This window comes from Siniperca chuatsi, linkage group LG3 (genome assembly GCF_020085105.1).
Source record: "Siniperca chuatsi isolate FFG_IHB_CAS linkage group LG3, ASM2008510v1, whole genome shotgun sequence".
NCBI classification, from domain to species: domain Eukaryota; kingdom Metazoa; phylum Chordata; class Actinopteri; order Centrarchiformes; family Sinipercidae; genus Siniperca; species Siniperca chuatsi.
The window spans coordinates 2,547,406-2,569,423 of record NC_058044.1 but is presented as its reverse complement, the minus strand read 5'-3'; the positions used below and the strand labels follow the sequence as shown (position 1 = coordinate 2,569,423).

Genomic DNA, 22,018 nt, shown 5'->3' with positions numbered 1-22,018 from the left:
TTTTCAGCAAACAGCTCTGATAAACCTGCTGTACGCTACCTGCTCAGCAGCAAACAGCAGACACAGTTAGAGACTAGCTGGTGAAGAAAGTGGAGCATCTGGCAACTAAAGAGTCCGATGTTTTTCTCAGTAGTTGGTGCAACCAAAAAAATGCTAAAAAGAGAGTGAATATTGGACTTACATTCATCAGGTGGAAACAAACACAACTCCAGATGTCTTCTGGTTGTTTTAGCAGGAAACTGTTTGCAACACATCAGCCATAACGTGGGATATGGTGGTAGATGTGTATTTGTTAGTGTGTTTTGGTGGTTTGCTGCATGTATGCAGAATGTATTCATTCTAGGAAAACTTCCATGCAAAAAATAATGTTTTGTGAAACATGATTGTATGCTCTGTTACTTAAAGGAATAGTTAAACATTTTGGGAAATAAGTATATTTTCTTTCTTTCCAGAAGTGAAATTGTAAGATCAATATCAGTCTCATGTCTGTGTGTAAAGTGCAGAGCTGGAAATGGGACGTGGTTAGCTTAGCATGAAAACTGGTCTTGGTGTGTGACTGGTCTCTCCACAGACTTCTTCATAAAGTTACACATGGGAGGTAAAAAAGATGAAGTATGTGTCTTGGAGCTACAGATGCATTTACATCTTTTTAACATCGGGCTAGAATGTATCTCAATTTAGTACGAAGGAGTAAATATTTAGTGACAACTAGAACTAGTTTGTGTGGTGCAACCTGTTTTACTTTAGTGATGTGTAAATCTCAACTTAGTAAACACTTATGCTATAACGAGGCTAAACAACCAGCAGCCATCTCCTGCTGTCAGAGTTAACTCACAGCACGAGTGTAGGAGGCAGTGACCTGACCCTGCGCTTCCTTCTGTATTTCTGCTGCAATCTCCATCTTCAATCTGCAAGTCAGGATGAACTGTCCAAAGCACAAAACAGTTCCTCAGAAACAAAGCACAAGGTCTCCAAAGGTCTTTCAATGATAAAAGAAAAAGCAACTGAGTTTTTAGCCTCTTTTATCTCATTATTTTGGTTTTATGGCACATTTCTTGTCTGGTTCGGTCTCAGTGCTCTCATCATCATCGTTTCCAGCAGCAGCAGGCAGCTGTTTTCAGCAAACAGCTCTGATAAACCCGCTGTACGCTACCTGCTCAGCAGCAAACCATGAAAGAATGACGTCTATCTGTTATTGATTCTACTTTACTACCCTAACAGAGTCAGCTAGACCGGCCTGCTGCACATGACACTGCAAAGCATTACACCCTGCTTGGTATGTTCATATTAAACTGGATTCATGTTTGACGCAAGGGGTTAACAGGAGTCCTGCTGTATTTACCTTTGGTGTAGCTGTTGATTTATAGTTACGTGTTGGACTTCTTCCGTTGATATCACCACCACAACACTAGACAGATGTATCATGGCTGCATCATGCTTTAAGTATATATATTACTCACAGTTACTGTGTTTACATTCTTTCATTTACTTTGTGATATAGAGCAACAGTGATCTCCTCACATACCTATAGAACTGGAGTTACGTCCAATAACTATGTTATTTCACCCCTTCTCATAATTGAATATGAGAGTACTGCAGTGCAGATGCTGTGTTTAAAACTAGTTTTAGCAAAGTCTAAGAATCACACTTAAACATAGACTGTGGGGACTCCTGAGCTTTGTATTCATCAAATTACTTTACAGAAAATTTTAAAGTAGAACATACATCTGGTCTCTCTTTTGGTACCAGTGAGCAGTCACACTGCTGCACATTCTCCTGACACATTCCCACATAAAGAGAGTTACAGTAGCCAAGACGTGAAGTAATAAAAGCATGCAAGACTGGCTCCAGATCAGAGAGGAGAGGTTACATTTATTATCAACCTAATGTGAAAGAAGTTGCTACTAATCAAAGAGTTTATTTGTTTGTTAAATATTTAAGCAGAGTCAAGAATTACGGTTGAGCAAACTGTTTGCGAATGTTGTCTGTGGCCGAACCTTACATGGATTCAGATGTGAATTTGATACAGCATTCTAGTGAGGCTGACAGACGAAGACGAAGAACAAAATGAAGACTTTGGAGTGGCCTAGTCAAAGTCCTGACCTGAATCCTATTGAGATGCTGTGGCATGACCTTAAAAAGGCAGTTCATGCTCGAAAACCCTCTAATGTGGCTGAATTAAAACAATTCTGCAAAGATGAGTGGGCCAAAATTCCTCCACAGCGCTGTAAAAGACTCATTGCAAGTTATCGCAAACGCTTGATTGCAGTTGTTGCTGCTAAGGGTGGCCCAACCAGTTATTAGGTTTAGGGGGCAATCACTTTTTCACACAGGGCCATGTAGGTTTGGATTTTGTTTTCCCTTAATAATAACAACCTTCATTTAAAAACTGCATTTTGTGTTTACTTGTGTTATCTTCGACTAATGTTTAAATTTGTTTGATGATCTGAAACATTTAAGTGTGACAAACATGCAAAAAAATAAGAAATCAGGAAGGGGGCAAACACTTTTGCACACCACTGTATATATTAAATGCTTTTTTCAAGACAACACATAGCAAGTGCAGCTGAATTTAACAATAAATAAATCAAATAGTGCAAACATACAGTACGTGGTCATTTATGTACATTTACCATTATATAAATTCATATAAAAGCTGTTTCAGTAATACAAAGATGAACCTTGGAGTTAGTTTTCTCTTCATGAAGCTAATATACTGCTGTTCTGGGTAGTAAAATTTGAGCAACCATCATTTAAAAAAAGATAAAACGATGATTATTTTCTTAGCACTCAAAAACAAACAAATTTCCCCAAGTCCCATATTGTTGTATCTTACAGAGTTATTGATTATTATCGATCATTTGTCATGAGTGGAACTAGAATAAGAAGATGATGTAAACTAGGATATTATGATAAATGTGACTGAATCAAATTCTGGATGAATCTGAATGATCTGTCTACTCAGGAGAGAGGACCAGTGGGGGAGAATTTTTGCCACCATCATTCAGACCTGGGTTGAAGTATGGGAAGAGTTTCTCAGTGAAGGAGCAGCCAGTAAAGCAGTAGATAAGAGCTGCAGCTTCTACGTCATAAAAGGAGACCAGACCCTCCTCATAATCCACAAACACCCCCACCTTCTGAGGCTGAGACTTCAGAGAGAGACGGACATCAGGGTCATCAAGAGCTTCATACTCATTTCCATTCCTCAACCATATCGCCCAGTAACCATCCTCAGGGCTCAGTGTGATTAGTCCCTTCCTGTTGATCGACTCTCTGCACACTCCAAAATCCCATTCAGTCTTTCCTTGAACCTGAACCTCAAAGTAAAATCTGCCTGAAGAGAAACTCTGCTTTCCTAAAACACAGAGACTCGTAGAAAATCTTTCTGGGTTGTCTGGGAGATTCTTCTTTACATCACCATGATTCACTTGTTTCCCATCATCAGACAGGATGAGTTCAGGATTTGCTGCATCAGGATCAAGAGTCACATCCACTGCATACTGCTGGACCCTCTTCAGCTCTGCTTTAAGCAGCTTCTTCATCTGTTTACTGAGTGTCTCCTCCAGCTGAGCCACAGCTCTCACCACAGACCCCTCATATGATGGTGGATGGATGCTGACCTCTGTCCAGTCCTTGGTGGGTGGCGGGTGGTGGGTGTTTAGGGACTGGAAACTCTGGAGAAGATGGAGGTGGTCTTCAGAGTGTGAGAGCTGCTCCACCTCAGTCCTTATCTTCATCAGCTCAGAGATTTCCTCTTCCAGCTCTTTGATGAAAGCTTCAGCCTGTTTTTCTGTTGTTTTCTGCTTCTCTTTGATCGTGTGGATGAGATTGGCCTGGCCTCTCTCAACAGACTCCTTCAGAGAAGTGAAGACCTGAACACCTTCTGCGATCTCTCTGTCTGCATCTTCCTTACCGAGGTCAACCGAGCGTTTGATCTCCTGAATCTTCAGTCGTCTCTCCTGGATCATCTGCTGAATTTCAGCCTCTGTCTTCCCCAGCTCGGCCTTCTTCTCTTTATATTCTTCCTTCAGAGGAACAAACTCATGTGTCTTGTGGTCTAAAACAGGGCAGAGCACGCAGACACATGTCTGGTCGGTCTTACAGAACAGCTCCAGAGGTTTATCGTGCTTCGTACACATCCTGTCTTCCAGGTTCTCCACAGGGTCGATCAGCTGATGTCTTTTCAGGCCTGAAGCTATCAGATGAGGCTCCAGGTGAGTCTCACAGTAGGAGACCAGACACACCAGGCAGGACTTCAAGGCCTTCAGTTTGGTTCCAGTGCAGACGTCACAGGGAACTTCTCCTGGTTTGGACACTTGTGTCTCTGAGCGACTGATGCTGGCTTCCTGTTGAGCTGACTGTCTGAACTGAGCAGCCATCTCAGAGATAAAAGTATTGACCCGCAGCTCAGGTCTTATGTGGAAAAGCTTTGCACATGCGGGACACTGGCATTGGTCAGTAGTATCCCAGTGTTGAGTGATGCAGTTTTTGCAGAAGTTGTGTCCACATAGTATGGTGACAGGATCAGTGAACACATCCAGACAGATGGAGCACAGAAACTGATCTTCAGATCGCAGATAGTTCACAGCAGCCATATCTACACACTGAGAACAAAAATCAAAGTGTGAAAAAACAACATTTTAACTGCAGAATTCTTGCTTATCTGTGGTAAAGTTTTACACTACAGCCCACAAATTCGGTGTAATGTTTTTGTAAATGTGGGGTGGAAAATGTTCATGGGACACTAACTTCATTAACAAAAAACTGAATCAGCCTACTAGATAGGGCAGTCAAATTAAAAGTGCTTTTGACCCTTTTGAACACAGTAATTATAGAGAAATTAAATTGTTTAATGTCTGTTATTAAAAAATATTTACACTTTAACTGATTTACAAGATCTTCATAATTCCCAAACGGTTACCACATTTATTCCCAGACTTCTTGTTTTGTTACCCCACAATCACATTATTGTACCTGGGACACTGAGTGTGTTGCCTTATTTGTGGGCTGTTAGTTAAAATATATTAAACAATGAGTATTTGTAACATTTCAACAGTTTCGAACATACCCTAACCAAGATGTTTTTTGTGCCTAAACCTAACCAAACCTTAAAGGAGCAGTGTGTAGTGTTAGTGGCGGTGAAATTGCAGTTTGCAACCATTTGAATACCGCTCGCCTCACCCTCCCCTTCCAAGTGTGTAGGAGAAACTACAGTGGCATGAAACTCGCAAAACAACGCGAAAGGCCCTATCTAGAGCCAGTGATTGGTTTGTCCGTTCTGGGCTACTGTAGAAACATGGTGGTGCAACATGGTGACCTCCGTGGAAGGGGACCCACTCTATCTGTAAATATGAAGGGCTTATTCTAAGGTAACGAAAATACAACAATTCTGATTTTCAGGTGATTATAAACTAATGAAAACATATTTATGAATAATATATTCCATTTCTGCCAAAAGCTCCTCCTAAATGTTACACACTGGACCTTTAGTGGTGTAATATCAGAAAATGGTTTTATTTGTGGAACAGTTGAATTGTTGAATCTCAACTAATTAGCTGTATAAACTATCTGTAGGCAGACTCTCCAAATAAAGTATAACCCACTCTTTTTTAGCAAAAATTTTTGATTGCTGGCATAAAATAAAAAGATGGAACTTTCTGAGTAGAGAAAAAACAAAGAAAAAAGAGCTGAAGTTAATTTGTTGTTAAAACTGTAATTATTATCAGCTGTACTCACCGTATTTCAGAGACTCTGTTGTGTTGCTGAGAAAGTCTTGAAGTTAATTTTTTCTTTAAACGGAAACAAAAACACTCTTCTTACTTACAGCTCTGCTGTCGCTCTGACAAACATTCAGTTTCATTTCAGTATTGTGACGTTGAACCTCTGAGTGTTGCTCTGTCTGTTCTGTTGGTGAGGTTTTCTGTCCTGCTTCTGGTCCGCCCATAGGACATGTATTTTTACAACAAGACATACCAACAATCTTATCATTAGTTCAGCTCAGCTTGAATATAGTATTGTCAGTTTTATTTCATTAAAATAACCACCACTTTGTGTTAAACCACATTTTGGTTTCTTTGGCCATGACTCACGAATGAACCTTGTGGCAAAACCACAGAAACAGGACGTGAGTCATTTCTCAGCACCGTCAGATTAAAATAGGATGTTAACTAAAACTGAATTCAGCATAAAAACTGTCTTTGAAACAGGAATCATGTTGAAGTTTAAAGGCAGAAGATAAAATAATCTGTGAGTGACATTTGACTTTGTAATAAACATACATTTTCATGAGGAGATTCACACATACAGTATGTAGCAAACATCACATGGTTAATTTGATCATTTGTACTACTGTAGTTAAAACCAACAGTTTATTAGAAAAAAAACATTCATATATTTTGATCCTGTGACAGAGCAGATTTCAAACAAAGCCATGAAAACTGATACTGTCGATAAGGTTGATTATTTTATTATAGATATTAAGAGTTACAGGTTAAATGAAAATGAAGACAAACTCAGCTTTGTAGTATTTCTTTTACAGTATCAACAACCAAACCATTTCAAATATCATCAACAAGAAATCCCAAACCACCCTCCCTGCTATCAATCAATCAATCTTTATTTGTATAGCCCCTTTCATACAGGTTAGCGCAGTTCAAAGTGCTTCACATATGACTGAAAACATAATAAGACAGCAGTGTAGACCATAATAGACAGAATAAAATAGTTAGATAAAAACTGGACTAAAAACTGGATAAACTATTTAAAAAGACAGCAAAATAAAAACAAATAAAATCAATCATAAATACAATAAAATAAGCGAATAAAATAAAGTAAATAATGTCTACAAACCAGTCTTAATTAAAAGCCTGGCTGAAGAGGTAGACTGCTCCAGCGGCTCGGGGCATAAAAGCTAAAAGCTGCCTCACCAAAAGTTTTAGTCCTGCACTTGGAACAACTAACAGACTCGTGCCAGAGGACCTGAGGGGCCGTAACAGTTCGTATGCTGTAAGCATGTGAGACAGATGTGCCGGTGTCAGACTGTGAAGTGCTTTAAAAACAAGTAAAAGAAATTTAAAATCAATACGGAAACTAACGGGTAACCAATATAAGGACTTTAAAACAGGTCTAATGTGTTCTGTCTTTCTGGTCTTGGTAAGCACTCGGGCCGCAGAGTTATGCTATGCACTCTATTTGTCTGCATAGTATTATGGCGTTTTTCAACTAATAATCCAAAACTCAAATGAATATGTTTATTTAATACAATAAAGTATATGGTAAATTTGTATTAGCGACAGACTAAACATTAGTTTCTTATATAGTAATAACTGGTTCATAAATGTTTTTGCAATTATAAACAAATGTCCCCAAGTCCCATATTGTTGTATCTTACAAACAGAGTTATTGATTATTATCATTTGTCATGAGTGGAATAAGAATAAGAAGATGATGTAATCTAGGAGATTATGATAAATGTGACTGTGAATGAAATTCTGGATGAATCTGAATGATCTGTCTACTCAGGAGAGAGGACCAGTGGGGGAGAATTTTTGCCACCATCATTCAGACCTGGGTTGAAGTATGGGAAGAGTTTCTCAGTGAAGGAGCAGACAGTAAAGCAGTAGATAAGAGCTGCAGCTTCTACGTCATAGAATGAGACCAGACCCTCCTCATAATCCACAAACACCCCCACCTTCTGAGGCTGAGACTTCAGAGAGAGACGGACTGGAGGGTCATTAAGAGCTTTGTACTTATTTCTTCTCCTCAACCATATAGCCCAGTAACCATCCTCTGGGCTCAGTGGGATGTCTCCCTTCCTGTTGATCGACTCTCTGCACACTCCTAAATCCCATTCGGTCTTTCCTTTAACCTGAACCTCAAAGTAAAATCTGCCTGAAGAGAAACTCTGCTTTCCTAAAACACAAGGATTGAGAGAAAATCTTTCTGGGTTGTCTGGGAGATTTTTCTTCACTTCACCAGGATTCACTTGTTTCCCATCTGCAGACAGGATGAGATAGGGATTTGCTGTATCAGGATCAAGAGTCACATCCACTGCATACTGCTGGACCCTCTTCAGCTCTGCTTCAAGCAGCTTCTTCATCTGTTTACTGAGTGTCTCCTCCAGCTGAGCCACAGCATTCACCACTGTCTCCTCATATAATGGTGGATGGATGTTGACCTCTGTCCAGTCCTTGGTAGGTGGTGAAGCTTTCACAGATCGAAAACACTGTGAAAAGTGAAGGTGGTCTTCAGTACATGAGAGCTGCTCCACCTCAGTCCTTCTCTTCATCAGCTCAGAGATTTCCTGTTCCAGCTCTTTGATGAAAGCTTCGGCCTGTTTCTCTGTTGTATTCTGCTTCTCTTCGATAGTGTCAATGAGCTCGTTCAGGCCTCTCTCAACAGACTCCTTCAGAGAAGTGAAAACCTGAACACTTTCTGCTATCTTTCTCTCTGCATCTTCCTCACTGATGTTGACTGACTGTTTGATCTCCTGAATCTTCAGTTGTCTCTTCTGAATCATCTGCTGAATTTCAAAGGGAACTTCTCCTGGTTTGGACACTTGTGTCTCTGAGCTGCTGCTGCTGGCTTCCTGTTGAGCTGACTGTCTGAACTGAGCAGCCATCTCAGAGAACAAAGTGTTGACGTGCAGCTCAGGTCTTGTGTTGAAAACCTTTTTACACATCGGACACAGGTACTGGTCGTTAGTATCCCAGTGTACGTTGATGCAGTTTTTGCAGAAGTTGTGTCCACATGATGTGCTGACAGGATCAGTGAACACATCCAGACAGATGGGGCACAGAAACTGATCTTCAGATAGCAGACAGCTGACGGCAGCCATATCTACACACTGAGAAGAAAAGTGAAGGAGTTGACAAAAACAACAACAGAAAACTTTTATGCATAAAAGTTTTATTAACTGTACTGTATAATTATATAAAATAAGTAATTTGTGATTATTTATATATGCTGGTTGTTGAAACTGTAAACATGCGGCTGTGTTGAAAAAGACCTGAAGACTTAATTTACTTACTTAATTGTCCTTGTCTCGACTGCAGCTCGGCTGTCGCTCTGACAAACTTTCTGTTTCCTTTTGAGGTTTGTGACGTTGTAACAGGTATAACTACATTCCAGTCAAGGGTTGGTATGTATGACATACAGATTTATAAAGAATAGATAATTAGATTTAGGAAGAAAAGTGGAGATTGTATCAATTTATATGTATGGCAGTGGGTTCTCCTGAGCATGAAGGATGACTTGTTAATGGCAGGATTTGGATGTCGATATGTACCTATGGTAGTACCTTAAACTGGTATTACCCTGTTGAGCCAATCAGAGCTTTGTAGGTGGGATTAAGAATGGGGACGTTATCTTTCTGTGCCAGAGCCAGAACAATAGCTACATCCATGAAAAACTGAAATAAGCAAATTTCTTTGGTTGTCATTGAAAATGTTGCAGTTGCAGAGAAGTTGTCCTTCCCTTTGAAGAGGTAATATTATCATCTGTGTGATTAGCAGTTGTGTTTGCACACAGATGAGCCTCAGGGCAACGGGAGAATTGGCTTATAAAGCACCTCCAGGTATACTTCCCCAGATGCTGTCTAACTCCCTGCAGGGTGAGTCACTGTGATCCTTGGGCCAAAAATATGTCACTAAAATAATTTACAAACCTGAGGGAGGCAACAAAACTTCAGCAACGGAGCTGTAGAAAGAGGAAGAGTAACAATGAAAAGGGCAGGAAAAGACTGTTGTTTTCTCTGAAATTAGACTCTCAGGCAGCCCTTCCTCTCCAGATATGTACAACCCACAACTACACTACAACCAACATGTTAAACCAGTCAGATCTTTTTAGCTTTGGGTTAAGGCCAATGAGGTTTAAAGTGTGCCTGACCCTCCAAAGGAGGCGGGATTAGTATGAACCTGACAGAAAGGTTAAACAAAAATTCCTCAAATGAAACTGAAAGTTTGTCAGAGCCACACTAGAGCTGACGTCGAGATGAGTCTCTCTGTTCCTCTCTAAAAGAAAATACAAGACTACATCACTTCACTACTTTCTTCACAACATAGCAGAGTCTCTGACAAACACTGGTGAGTACAGCTGATAATGTTTACTGTTACATTAAAAAGTGAAATGATGTCTGCCACAATTGGGAGCTTCCTGTATATTTTTTATGTGTCCTTTCATTTGGTTAAATATGGGACACAGCAAATAATTAGCTATAATTAGTTTAAATGCCCATCATTGTGAAGACTTTCTTTGCTTTTTAATGTTGGTATGTGTCCTCTGTCAAGTAGCTGAGAGAAACTGGAACATCCTTCCCCTTTTTCAACAACCAGCATTAACACTAAAGTCAGCTGTTCTAAGACAGGAACTGCATGATTCAGTTAATGTTATTTTCCTTAAGGTTTTGTCACTCAAGCAATACCATATAAAACCATAAGTCATTCAGATGCACCAGTGTTTGTGTTCCTGTGCAAAATTCAGTCTAAACAACGGTTTACTGTGATAATACATCAGGCTGTGGGTTTGTCAGCTTGTTGGAGTTCTTGTTGTCCAATGCCAGCACAGTCACTGCATCTTTGTCTTTGTCACTACTACCACTGGAGTTGTCAAGTTACTTTACTCCAGTCAAAAGGGAACTTTTTATTTACAGGTGCCACCTGCTATTATTAATGCATAGCAACATTTAAATGTCTAGTCCTCAAATTCAAGAAGAGCACCCTTTTTTCAATTATAGTCAGGCCAATATGGTATACATACCAATATACTACTAACTGTGACACTGTTGGTGTTTACATTTTACAATGGCATTAACTGTAGTCAAAAACACATAAGTTGTCAAGGACCTGAAACCCAAACTTTAGGCTTTAGGATTTCAATTGGGACTTCCCTGTCTTGACTTTGGAGTAGTGTCTCAATATTTGAGCCTTTCTGGTAAATATCAAAACAGGAACTTAGTCCCAGGCCTTTCTCCCCAAACATTGCAGTCTCTCTGACAAACACTGGTGCGTACAGCTGAAAATTTTTACTGTTATATTAAAAAGTAAACCAAATAAGTAGCTATAATTAGTTAAAAAAAATGAATTGGGAGTCTGACAAATTTCAAAACAGGAACTTAGTCCCACCACTTTGAACAGTTAGCCTGGCTCAGTCTTTGTTTTCTTCTTAAATATTCCATCTGAGTAAGCTCCTTTAAATATGTGGCTGGTTGTTTTCTACTGGTGGCTGTTCATCTTCTCCTGCAAAGTCAGCTAATTTTCACAGCTGAGCTACAGTAGGTCCCCAAGTGTTCCAATTGTGTAAGAAAAAGAATGATCCTCCTCAAACATTTTATCAGAAAAAAACAAGTTATGTTTTAATTTTTTCACACTTTTTCACTTGTGTTCCCAGTGTGTAGATATGGCTGCTGTGAACTATCTGCGATCTGAAGATCAGTTTCTGTGCTCCATCTGTCTGGATGTGTTCACTGATCCTGTCACCACATCATGTGGACACAACTTCTGCAAAAACTGCATCAATGAACACTGGAATGTCAATGTCCTGTGGCATTGTCCCGTGTGTAAAAATGTTTTTACCACAAAACCTGAACTGCACATCAACACTTTCATCTCTGAGATGGTTGCTCAGTTCAGAGAGGAAGCTCAACAAAAAATCAACAAAAGCAGCAGCTCAGAGCAAAAAGATGCCAAACCTGGAGAAGTTCCCTGTGACGTCTGCACTGGAAACAAACAGAGGGCCCTGAAGTCCTGCCTGGTGTGTCTAACGTCCTATTGTGAGACTCACCTGGAGCCTCATCTGACAGTGTCAGGCCTGAAAAGACATCAGCTGATCGACCCTGTGGAGAACCTGGAAGGCAGGATGTGTATGAAGCACGATAAACCTCTGGAGCTGTTCTGTAAGACCGACCAGACATATGTCTGCATGCTCTGCCCTGTTTTAGACCACAAGACACATGACTTTGTTCCTCTGAAGGAAGAATATGAAGAGAAGAAGGCCGAGCTGGGGAAGACAGAGGCTGAAATTCAGCAGATGATCCAGAAGAGACGACTGAAGATTCAGGAGATCAAACGGTCAGTCAACGTCAGCAAGGAAAATGCAGGGATAGAGATAGGAGAAGGTGTTCAGGTCTTCACAACTCTTATGAGGTCTGTTGAGAGAGGCATGAACGAGCTCATTGAGATGATTGAAGAGAAGCAGAGATTTACAGAGAAACAGGCCGAAGCTTTCATCAAAAAGCTGGAACAGGAAATCTCTGAGCTGAAGAAGAGACACACTGAGGTGGAGCAGCTCTCACGCTCTGAAGACCACCTCCACCTCCTCCAAAGCTTCCCATCCCTGAAAGCTGCTCCAACAACCAAGGACTGGACAGAGGTCAGCATCCATCCACCATCACACGAGGGGACTGTAAGGAGAGCTGTGGCTCAGCTGGAGGAGACGATCAGTAAACAGATGAAGAAACTGATTGAGGCTGAACTGAAGAGATTCCAACGCTATGGCAAAAATGTGACTCTTGATCCTGACACAGCACATCCCAATCTCATCCTGTCTGCAGATGGGAAACAAGTGAATCATGTTGATGTAATGAAGAATCTCCCAAACAACCCAGAGAGATTTTCTCACTGTATCTGTGTTTTAGGAAAGCAGAGTTTCTCTTCGGGCAGATTTTATTTTGAGGTTCAGGTTAAAGGAAAGACCGAATGGGATTTAGGAGTGTGCAGAAAGTCAATCAACAGAAAAGAGAACATCCCACTGAGTCCTGAGGATGGTTACTGGACTGTATATTTAAGAAATGGAAATGAGTACAAAGCATTTGGTCATCCTGATGGCTGTCTCTCTCTGAAGTCTCAGCCTCAGAAGGTGGGGGTGTTTGTGGATTATGAGGAGGGGCTGGTTTCCTTTTATGACGTAGATGCTGCAGCTCTTATCTACTCTTTTATTGGCTGCTCCTTCACTGAGAAACTCTACCTGTACTTTGGTCCTTGTCCTAATGATGGTGGTAAAAACTCCACCCCTCTGATTCTCACGCCTATCAAATGAACTAAGTAGATCAGTTATTAAATTTTGCATGAAAGTGATCAGAGTTAAGAGAACAAATTCATTGGTAATGATCAGTGTCTTTGTACATTCTGATTCTGATCAATTTGGTTATTGCTTTTTGTTGTTAAATCATATTTATCGTCAATGTATCTCACTGTTACTCACTGCAGCAACATGTAGGTTTCTCCATGCTGATTAATTAACCTATACAGGGAAGTGAGTTGAAATGTCTATAAAATGACGGACATTTAGAATACTCCAACTGTATGTGAAAGTGTAGATCACAAAATTATGGGGTCCTGGGTTTGCATATTTTACTCAATAAAACAATGTGTTAGAAAATGCAAACTAAAAAATGTGTGTGCAAGACAATAATAAGAAAACTGTGGCAGTTTTATGTCAAGAAAGTAACCCTTGTTGTAATGTGTTTTTGTTATGTATAGTGAACACAAATTATTAATTTTATTGAACAAGACATTGACTACTTGTCAAGGAAATATTAAAACATTTTTTACACAAAGAAATGGAAGTACTCAGCCTTTAAATCTGAAGTAGCTTTAACTCATGTTTACTAAATTATGTGTACTAGAAAATCAGTTGTTGGCAAAAACACAGAAAATTGTTGCAGTTTTATGAAGAAAGCAAGAAAGCAAAACATTTGTATGTTCAGCATAATACTGCAACTGTTGTTGTAATATTGTGTTTTGTTACGTAAAGTGAACACTGTGTCTCTGTCTGATAAAGCCACTGTACACTCAGCAGGAAACAGCTGACAGACACAGTCATAAACTGAATAAAGTGGAACATTTAGCAGCTAAAGAGCCAGATATTTTTCTCAGGAGTTGGTGGAGAAAAATATCTGGGATGATTATGTTGCTCTGCTTCTGCTGGATGTGTAAATAGGAAACTGTTTGCTAATACATCAGAAGTGTGTGTTCTTTTTTTGCCACACAGTGGCACTTTTAAGGTAGTTCCAGCAAAAAGATCAACTGTGTTTATTCCATACAAAATGACAAAAACTCAAGATTAGAAACAGCTAATCTCAGCTGCTGTTGCCAGGAACTGAGGATTTCCAATATGGCTGCCAGAGAAAACAGATAACTTGACAGCCCTCATTAGATATGACATATGTATTAAATTTACACACATATATAACAGTACTGCCTATATTTGAGATAACCTCTGTTATGAATTGCCGCTATATAAATAAATTGAATTGAATTGAACTTGAAGGCCCAAGAAAATGAGCTTCACCACTAATTACATTTTCAGGACCAATGATAAGAACCTCAACTGTCTAATTGAATTTGATTGGCTATCCAGCATTTCACATCCTTAAGACAACTTAAGAGACTAAAGGTCCAGTTTTAAGGAGAAGTATAGCTGTATTTAGTAAGTGAAGCAAAGGTAGAGGAAAATAAAACTGGGCCTAAGATGGAACCTTGGGGTACACCACAGGAGACAGTAGCAGAAGAGGATGAAAATGATCAACCAAACTACCCAAAATGCCCTTCCTTAAGCATTGTGTTAGCCAATAGCAGGCCTCCAACAGTTGAGTCAGGGCTACGTGACAACACAAATGATTTGGCCTTTGTTCAACTTCCTAAATCAAACGGCAGAATGTCTCTCTCTTGTTCTTCCTTCTACATAATTTCTTAGAAACATGTTCAAATAAGGGTGTGGTGCCACTCTGAGGGTTTGGCCACGGTCAGACTCTCTATAAAAATGTCACGTCCTTCTGACTGTATTCACTGCGACAGCACCTTGCACTGAGAAGGAAACATAGTCAACAGCACCTGAAAGACGCTTTTCTCCACCGAAGCAGGTAAAAAATTTCACTTCTAGCACTGAAGGAATTCTGTCACTCCCTGAACGTTAGTCAGAGAGAGTCAGAGTAGTAGATACTCTGGGTACCAAGTTTCTCAGTTATCTGCCCACGAACTCTGAAACATGGCAACGTGGAAACAAAGGTTTTGACGTTTGAGCAGCCTGAGTTAGTCAAAACAAGTAAATATTTTTCAAAGTTACAGTCCATCTAGTACAAGATCCCTCTGAGTATTTCCCCGGACAGTGTTTCTGCGCTGAGTGCGGTGGAGGGATAGTAACACAAAGAAGGAATTACAAACTAAAAAGACTATAACTTAGGTAGATACTCACTTTATTTAGCTAACTGAGATTGCTGAGGCCTCATTAGGGATGGGCGGATCGATACTCACAAGCTACTCTTTTATACCATGTAAATGTATCAATGATACATTTACATGTGAGATTACACGATCAATGTTAGTATTAAAAAGAATATCTTTCCAGTATTGACAATGATCAAATTAATATTCAATGCAATGCTCTGTATTGGAGTGTTAACAACATTTCAATAACTTATTTTTTGTTTTCAATTTGAATTTACTTGCAATAGTGTGTAAAACAATATATTAACACTGAGTGACTGCCTCAGAAATATCAAGGTAGGGGTTCGTAAAAATAAATAATAATAATTCAGTTTAGTTCTGGTTAGTTATTTAACCACCATAATATCTACATTAGTCCACTGTCAATATTGGGCAGAAACAGTAAATAAAATACTGACATTTATAGGACTCCAGTAAATCTTCTCAGGTGTCCCAAAGCGTGTTTTATGCTGTCAAACTAACGTTACCTGTTAGTGGCTGAGTTTTCTAACTGACTGTAAGAGAAAAGAACATACACACCGCGGGTACTGTCAAGTTTTCTGTTTTGTTTTTTAAAAAAGCCTCACCTTTCCATCAGACTGTGGGCGTCAGTTTCGCCAATCAATTTATGGCTTTTAAAGCTTTTATTACTTCATTACACTGTGGGCACTCCTCATTGTTTCTAAAAAAATATTATATAAAAATATAATTCTTTGGCTATTCCAGTGAAGTAATGTGAATCAAGGTATTTATTACATTGACTGTTAAATCTGCTGATGTCCAGAGAAAGTGAGAGCTGGAAAACATTGCTGACTTTTTCCAAACGACTTGTTTCTGGTTTAGCGTTACTTAATGAAATCAATAGCACCTACGAAGTACTTTGTAAAAGTCTAAATGTGAATGTAGAACCCAATTACTGCATTTAATGTGAAAGATTTAATTTACTGTGAACACCTGCAGACGACATACTTTCCACATACTATACCTGTTTTTAATCCTCTGTACGATGTTTTGTTTCTGTGTGCAGATGGCTGGCCTGTGCTGGATGGCAGTGATGCTGGCCTTCTTCCTGTCCGCTGAAAACAGTCTGGCTACTGTGGACCAGAACAGGCTCGCTACGATTGTGAATGGCATCTTACAAGAGTGAGTCGACTTCTGCTTCATTCACTGAAAGAATATTGCCTTGAGAGAAAGACTAGCTATACAACAACCTCTGTCTTTACACCCTTGATTTATCTTTGTTAAAAGGATGAAGTGCTTGTTATTGTATTGTAGTTATTGTACAAGCCAGTACAGTAGTAATAAACTTTCTGTCGATGGACTAATTGATTAATCGACTAACTGATGCGGATCTAGCTGACTGCATCCAAATACCTTTACATTTCACCCCTGTGCTAGCATTGTGCTTTGTGCTGCTCGTCTCAATAAGACAAGATGATAAAATTATCTTTTTATAAATGTGATCCACATGTCTGTTTATCCAAAATTATATACGTATGCTTAGCATAAAGTAAGCCATCCCATGATTTTAAATACCTGACATTTTGTTTGTCTATTTATTAGGTACGGAGTACCTGGCATGTTCAGCCTGGCTGTAAACATCCCAGACAACCAGAACCAGAACCTTAACCAAATTCTTCAGCAGGTCTTTAACAGTGATCCTGGTAACAATGTGAGGAATATGATCAACAATGACGAGGTGTACGTCGGCAACAGGGTGGTTGCAGCTAAAGTTCTGAGACGGCCCACTGAAGGAGCAGATCATGCAGAGTCACGCGTTGTGGACTACTTAGGCTACTTGTTTAACCGCCGTAATGAGAACGATTTGTTGCTTTTCTATGTGTATGCTTCCCCATGTGTTGAAAAATGTTCAAGCAAAACACATCGTGAGAGCATTCTCCAAAGAATAAATTACATCAGTAAATGGCCGAATTATGCTGTTGTGTTTTCTAAAATATTCAGACCCAACATTGGTCCAGGCAATACTGACCAACAACGGATTGGAGCCCTTCAGCGGCTCGGCACTGCAGTCGGTCTGGAGAACATATTCCGTTGTGACAGAACAAATAATTGGATGCAGTGCACCAGCTGCTCCATTAATGGAGGGGTTGCACATTATTGTGTTTCCGATTAGCCTGCTTCCAGCAGCAACCTGCCCCCCACTTCAGGTTGAGGGCAGCGGGCTCAGTTACACTGGCAGAAGGTAGAAAAGTTCCTGGGACTGCTGTGATTCAGGTCGTATAGGTCTGCAGGGACGTGAAGAGTACACTGGCTATGGTGGGTCAAGCCGCTGCTGCATTGCCCTCAAACATTATTTGAACTATTACTGCTGCTACTTTTATTTTAATATTAGAAATTATAATATTGTTGTTATAGAACAAAAGCATCAGTTGATTGGGGAACAACAGAAGACAAGATCACTATTTCACACAGGGCCATGTAGGTTTGGATTTTGTTTTCCCTTAATAATAACAACCTTCATTTAAAAACTGCATTTTGTGTTTACTTCTGTTATCTTTGACTAATATTTAAATTTAAAAAATAAGAAATCGGGAAGCAGGCAAACACTTTTTCACACCACTATAATACTCGTCCCTGTACATTTAGTAGAACTTGAGCTTGAATGCACAGCAGTCCCATGAACCCACTGTGACTGAGATAAAGAAATTCCTTACGCTTAAAATGCCCTTTTTTCATTTCATACTACAAGATTGTTATTTTCATTTAATAACTTCCATCATAGCGTCCGGTCACACCAGAAAGTGGCACAGCTAAATCCATTTGCATGTCGTCACGACACAGGTGGTGCCGGAAGCTAGGTGACGTAGTGACTACTTGTGCTTTCAGTCGCTAACTGGACATTAGTTAACACAGTTCATTTAAACAAACATATTTGTACCATCCACTCATGTCTCATGACTTACTACAAACCATGAAACTAGAGCCTGACCGAAATGGGATTTTTGAGACCAATACAGATACCGATTTTAGAGGAGAAATATTCACCTGTTACCGATATGGCGTCCGATGAAAATACATGTAGATACAAATACATTTCTATGTGGATTGTGCACCGATATAATTATGAAAAGGTACTCAGAGCGCTGCTTTCTTAAACAAATAACTTTATTAAAGAATATTTAAGTTAAATATTCTTTAACATGTTAAATAATTTAACATATACATTGTCAACCAATTATAGAAATTTTACCACAAGCATTTTTGTCTGCATTATATATCAGAAAAAAACTGGTTTCATATCGACGCATATCGGACAACATATAGCCGATACTGATACGATACCGATATAACTGTGCAGCAATAAGGATTGCTCGATTACGGTGTCCTTGTTCTGATTCATTTATTTAAATAAAGATTAAAGTCATTGTTGTTATTTGATAACCGCTAATAAGTAAAACTATTTGATAGATATCTTCTTCCTTTTTGGACTCCACGTTCTCCGTCCCCTGAAAGGTCAACACTCTCAAAATGGCTTGCAATTGATCTACTATGCAAAAATGCGTGCCAGAATCCATCAAAGTTTAAATGTATGTTTTGTTAATTAACCTCTGTATTTACAGAACTCATGTCAGTCTATACTTCTGTAAAGCATTAGCAAGTCCTCTTATTTTCTGCTCTTTCTGATTAAAGCTTGGCTCAGCATCCATACGGTCTGTTTGTGTGTCAGTCCTTTGGGAACCCTTGCAGGGTCCAACAGTACTATTATGTGTTACACAGTTTGCATTATGTAGGCAAACAGTAAAAGGTATTTTGTTGTTTATCTGAGCATTTCCTTCCACTGTGTCTGTCTATGGAGAAATTGAATTGATAAGTTTTCACTTATCCAGTGAAATATCTCAACAAGTAGAGGATGGTTTGGCACAATATATACTTTGAAGAGATTATCTTTGATTATCTCCTCACTTCTCCTTTGGCACCACCATGAGGTTTGAAGTTTGAAGTTGACATTTGTAGTTTATTGGATGGACTGCCGTGACATTTTGGAAAGATGTTTATTGAAGTCTGGTGATCCTCTTACATTTTTCTTCAGTGCCAGTCAACATTTCACTGTCCAGTACTTGTGGTTTTGACCAAATACCTGCAAAACGGATGATATTCCCATCAGCCTCAGCTGATGTTTGTAGTACTTGTGTGTTTAATATGTGTTTAGAAGCTAATATTAGCATGCTAACACGCTAAACTAAGAAGGTGACCATAGTAAATACTATACCTGCTAAACATCAGTGTGTTAACATTAGGTCAAAGCACTGCTGGGCCTAATAACAGTCTTACAGAACTGCTAACATGGCTGTAGAGTCTAGTCAGAACAGTAGATACAGACACAACACTCTGGACTGTAGTAATGCTACATAACTTTTTAACGCACAATATATATACCTTGTATTTAGAGTACATGGAGATATTAAAACTCACCTGGATGAAAACGTGAATGCTTTTAGTCCTATTTAAAACAGGGGGTAGTGGTGCACTTCAGCCGAAATGAGTATTACAACAACAAACACTTGTTGATCCTGGCAAAAAAAATTTTTTTTGAGAAAAGGTAATTTCACAACGCACAGATTCACAATGAGACAAAACTGTTTTAGAACAGAAAAACTGCAGTGGTGTTAACTGGCCCGTCTTAGACTCAAGCCGGCTGATGGCATCGCCTGCAACTCAGCTTGTCAAGTCGCCCTTGGCTGGTTTTAGAACGTGAGGCACGTCACCTGTTTCAACAGCCAATCAGCTCGCAGCAAAGTCAGCTAGTCAAGTCAATAGAGTTTTGGACGGAGGACAGAGAGGAGCACCTCAGCCATGTCTGTATGACACAAGCCTTAAAATGTACTCAGATAAGATCAACAAACAAACTGCCCTTTGTCACATTGCACAACAGCAATGTATGACCCTCGTTTTGTTATGTTTTCGCCGTTTCATCAATACTAGAAATGCAACTGTAGCAAATAAGTGTCATGATCCTCATTTATGTCTTAAGATGCTACAAATTTTATCCAGCTACAAAAAAAAAAGCCTGAAAAGCCGGCAGTTATAACGGAAGTACATAGTCGTTGCTATGTTGACGATACACCGTCTCGTTTAGTCGCATTGGTGTAAACTGGCAGAACATTGCAGACCGGAACATTGCAAGTAGCTGCAAGTTTCAACTCGTCTCGTTGCGAATATTTGTTCTGAACTGGCTTCAAGATTTCAGACCTGATTGATCTGGTCACACCTGTGGTTACTGGTGGTAACAGCAAGTCCTGTGAATCAATTTTGTGTTTGTGTCCATGCATGTGTGTGTTGCAAGGTTTATAAAAAAACAACAACAACATTCTATTACCTGTTCTACTGATGATGCAACAAAGGACAGAAAATGATTCCCAGGTCAAAGGCATTCTCAGGAAATGACATCATACTCACATTCTGTTGGAACATTAGCTTTGAGAATTGAGATCACCACTCTGGAAGAAAAGTACAATTACTTAAAGAACTCAAGAACTCAAGTAAGACGGCATTAAAGTGCAACCTACAGGACAAAAATTAGTGAGCTCTCCCATCTCTATCCAAAGCGAAAAAGACTTGCAAGCCACTGAGCAGAGGTCCTCTGCAAAGAAATTTGTGACCTCAAAAACCAGCACCATGGATATGGTTGGACCTCTACTCGAAGCTTTGGAGAGGGAGAACAGGGGCTTATTTAGTCAGAAAGAACAACTTCAAATGAGCTCCAAAGAGAATAACGCCACCTTCAAAGATGTGTCTGAAAAGGACGAGGCTGAGAGCGCAGAGAAAGTCTCTGTGACACAGCAAGAGGTTGAAATTCAGGAGCCCGATTATGTCTGTACCCAAGAGAAGCTCAAGACTTCTGAGGGGGACAACGTCCTCCAACAAGAAACATGTGACTTGGAAGAGAAGCTCCAAACACAGGGGTCAAACTGTCTGGATATGCTTGGACCTATACTAGAAGCTTTGGAGAGGGAGAACAGGGTCTTGATAAGTCAGACAGAAAAACTTCAAATGAGCTGCAAAGAGAATGACTTGACCTCAAAAGATGTGTCAGAAAAGGACGAGGCTGAGAGCGCAGAGAAAGTCTCTGTGATGCATCAAAAGGATCAAATTCAGGAGCCCGATTTATTGCTACAAAAAGAAAATGATGTCTGTGTCCAGGAGGACCTCAAGACTTCTGAAGGGGACAACGTCCTCCAACAAGAAACATGCGACTTGGAAGAGAAGCTTCAAACAGAGGAATCAAACTGTCCGAATACGCTTGGATCTAAACTCAAAGCTTTGGAGAGGGAGAACAGGGTATTGAGCAAGGAGGTGGAGCAGATTAAAATGAGTTTTGAGCGTATGGCTGAAAAGTACATGGCAGAGAAGAGAGAAAAAAAGGCCCTGCAAAATATAAATCAGGAGCTCAACATCAAGCTCCAAAATGAAAAGGATTTGCATTTACAGCAGCAGCTGAAGGCCTCTGAGAGGGAGAAGGTCCTCCGCCAAGAAATAGATGACCTTCGAGAGACACTCCAAAAAGAGCATGATGAGGATAGTAAACTCCAAGCCTGGGAGAAGGAGAAGAAGGCCTACCTTCAAGACATACAAGACATGAAACTGTGCTACGAAGGAAAAACCTTAAGATTCAATGATATGTTTGAGAAGTTAAAAGCAGAAAAAGCTGATAAGGAGGCCATTAAGGATGAACAGTTCAAAAAAATTCAGGCGCTCAACATTAAGGTTAGACAGCAACGGGATTTCTGCATCCAGCAGAAGCTGAGGGCCTCTGAGAGGGAGAACATGCTTTCCCTGAAGCTGAAGAAGCTGGAGGA

The 22,018-nt window shown here is 39.8% G+C and overlaps 3 protein-coding genes and 1 long non-coding RNA gene across 8 annotated transcripts; 1 reads left to right on the top strand and 3 right to left on the bottom strand.

Annotated features, from left to right (window-relative positions):
* Positions 1-1,852: 1,852 nt before the first annotated feature.
* Positions 1,853-10,455, bottom strand: LOC122873110 (E3 ubiquitin-protein ligase TRIM21-like). Of its 4 annotated transcripts, none has more exons than XM_044189448.1 (3): positions 9,029-9,176; positions 8,545-8,845; positions 2,508-4,303 (listed from the first exon to the last, which is right to left on the bottom strand). In XM_044189448.1, the coding sequence occupies exons 2-3, from the start codon at positions 8,834-8,836 to the stop codon at positions 2,958-2,960; spliced, it is 1,638 nt and encodes a 545-aa protein (XP_044045383.1). In that variant the 5' UTR covers positions 8,837-8,845; positions 9,029-9,176; the 3' UTR covers positions 2,508-2,957. The 4 variants fall into 4 exon arrangements, with proteins under 4 accessions (XP_044045381.1, XP_044045383.1, XP_044045382.1 ...); XM_044189447.1 differs by having other exon boundaries at positions 2,508-4,306; positions 8,548-8,845; XM_044189446.1 differs by lacking the exons at positions 8,545-8,845; positions 9,029-9,176 and adding an exon at positions 5,737-5,898 and having other exon boundaries at positions 1,853-4,604.
* Positions 6,451-8,534, bottom strand: LOC122873114 (E3 ubiquitin-protein ligase TRIM21-like). The gene has a single exon (XM_044189455.1). The coding sequence runs from the start codon at positions 8,516-8,518 to the stop codon at positions 7,514-7,516; it is 1,005 nt and encodes a 334-aa protein (XP_044045390.1). The 5' UTR covers positions 8,519-8,534; the 3' UTR covers positions 6,451-7,513.
* Positions 9,550-14,258, top strand: LOC122873109 (E3 ubiquitin-protein ligase TRIM39-like). 2 transcript variants are annotated; one of them, XM_044189444.1, is made up of 2 exons: positions 9,550-10,082; positions 11,386-14,258. In XM_044189444.1, exon 2 carries the CDS (start codon positions 11,395-11,397, stop codon positions 13,030-13,032), a length of 1,638 nt encoding a protein of 545 aa, XP_044045379.1. In that variant the 5' UTR covers positions 9,550-10,082; positions 11,386-11,394; the 3' UTR covers positions 13,033-14,258. The 2 variants fall into 2 exon arrangements, with proteins under 2 accessions (XP_044045379.1, XP_044045380.1); XM_044189445.1 differs by lacking the exon at positions 9,550-10,082 and adding an exon at positions 10,990-11,000 and having other exon boundaries at positions 11,393-14,258.
* A 2,726-nt stretch (positions 14,259-16,984) lies between these two features.
* Positions 16,985-19,686, bottom strand: LOC122873115. Its single transcript, XR_006377360.1, has 2 exons — positions 19,635-19,686; positions 16,985-19,299 (listed from the first exon to the last, which is right to left on the bottom strand). It is a non-coding gene; the product is annotated as an uncharacterized LOC122873115 (long non-coding RNA).
* Positions 19,687-22,018: the final 2,332 nt, after the last annotated feature.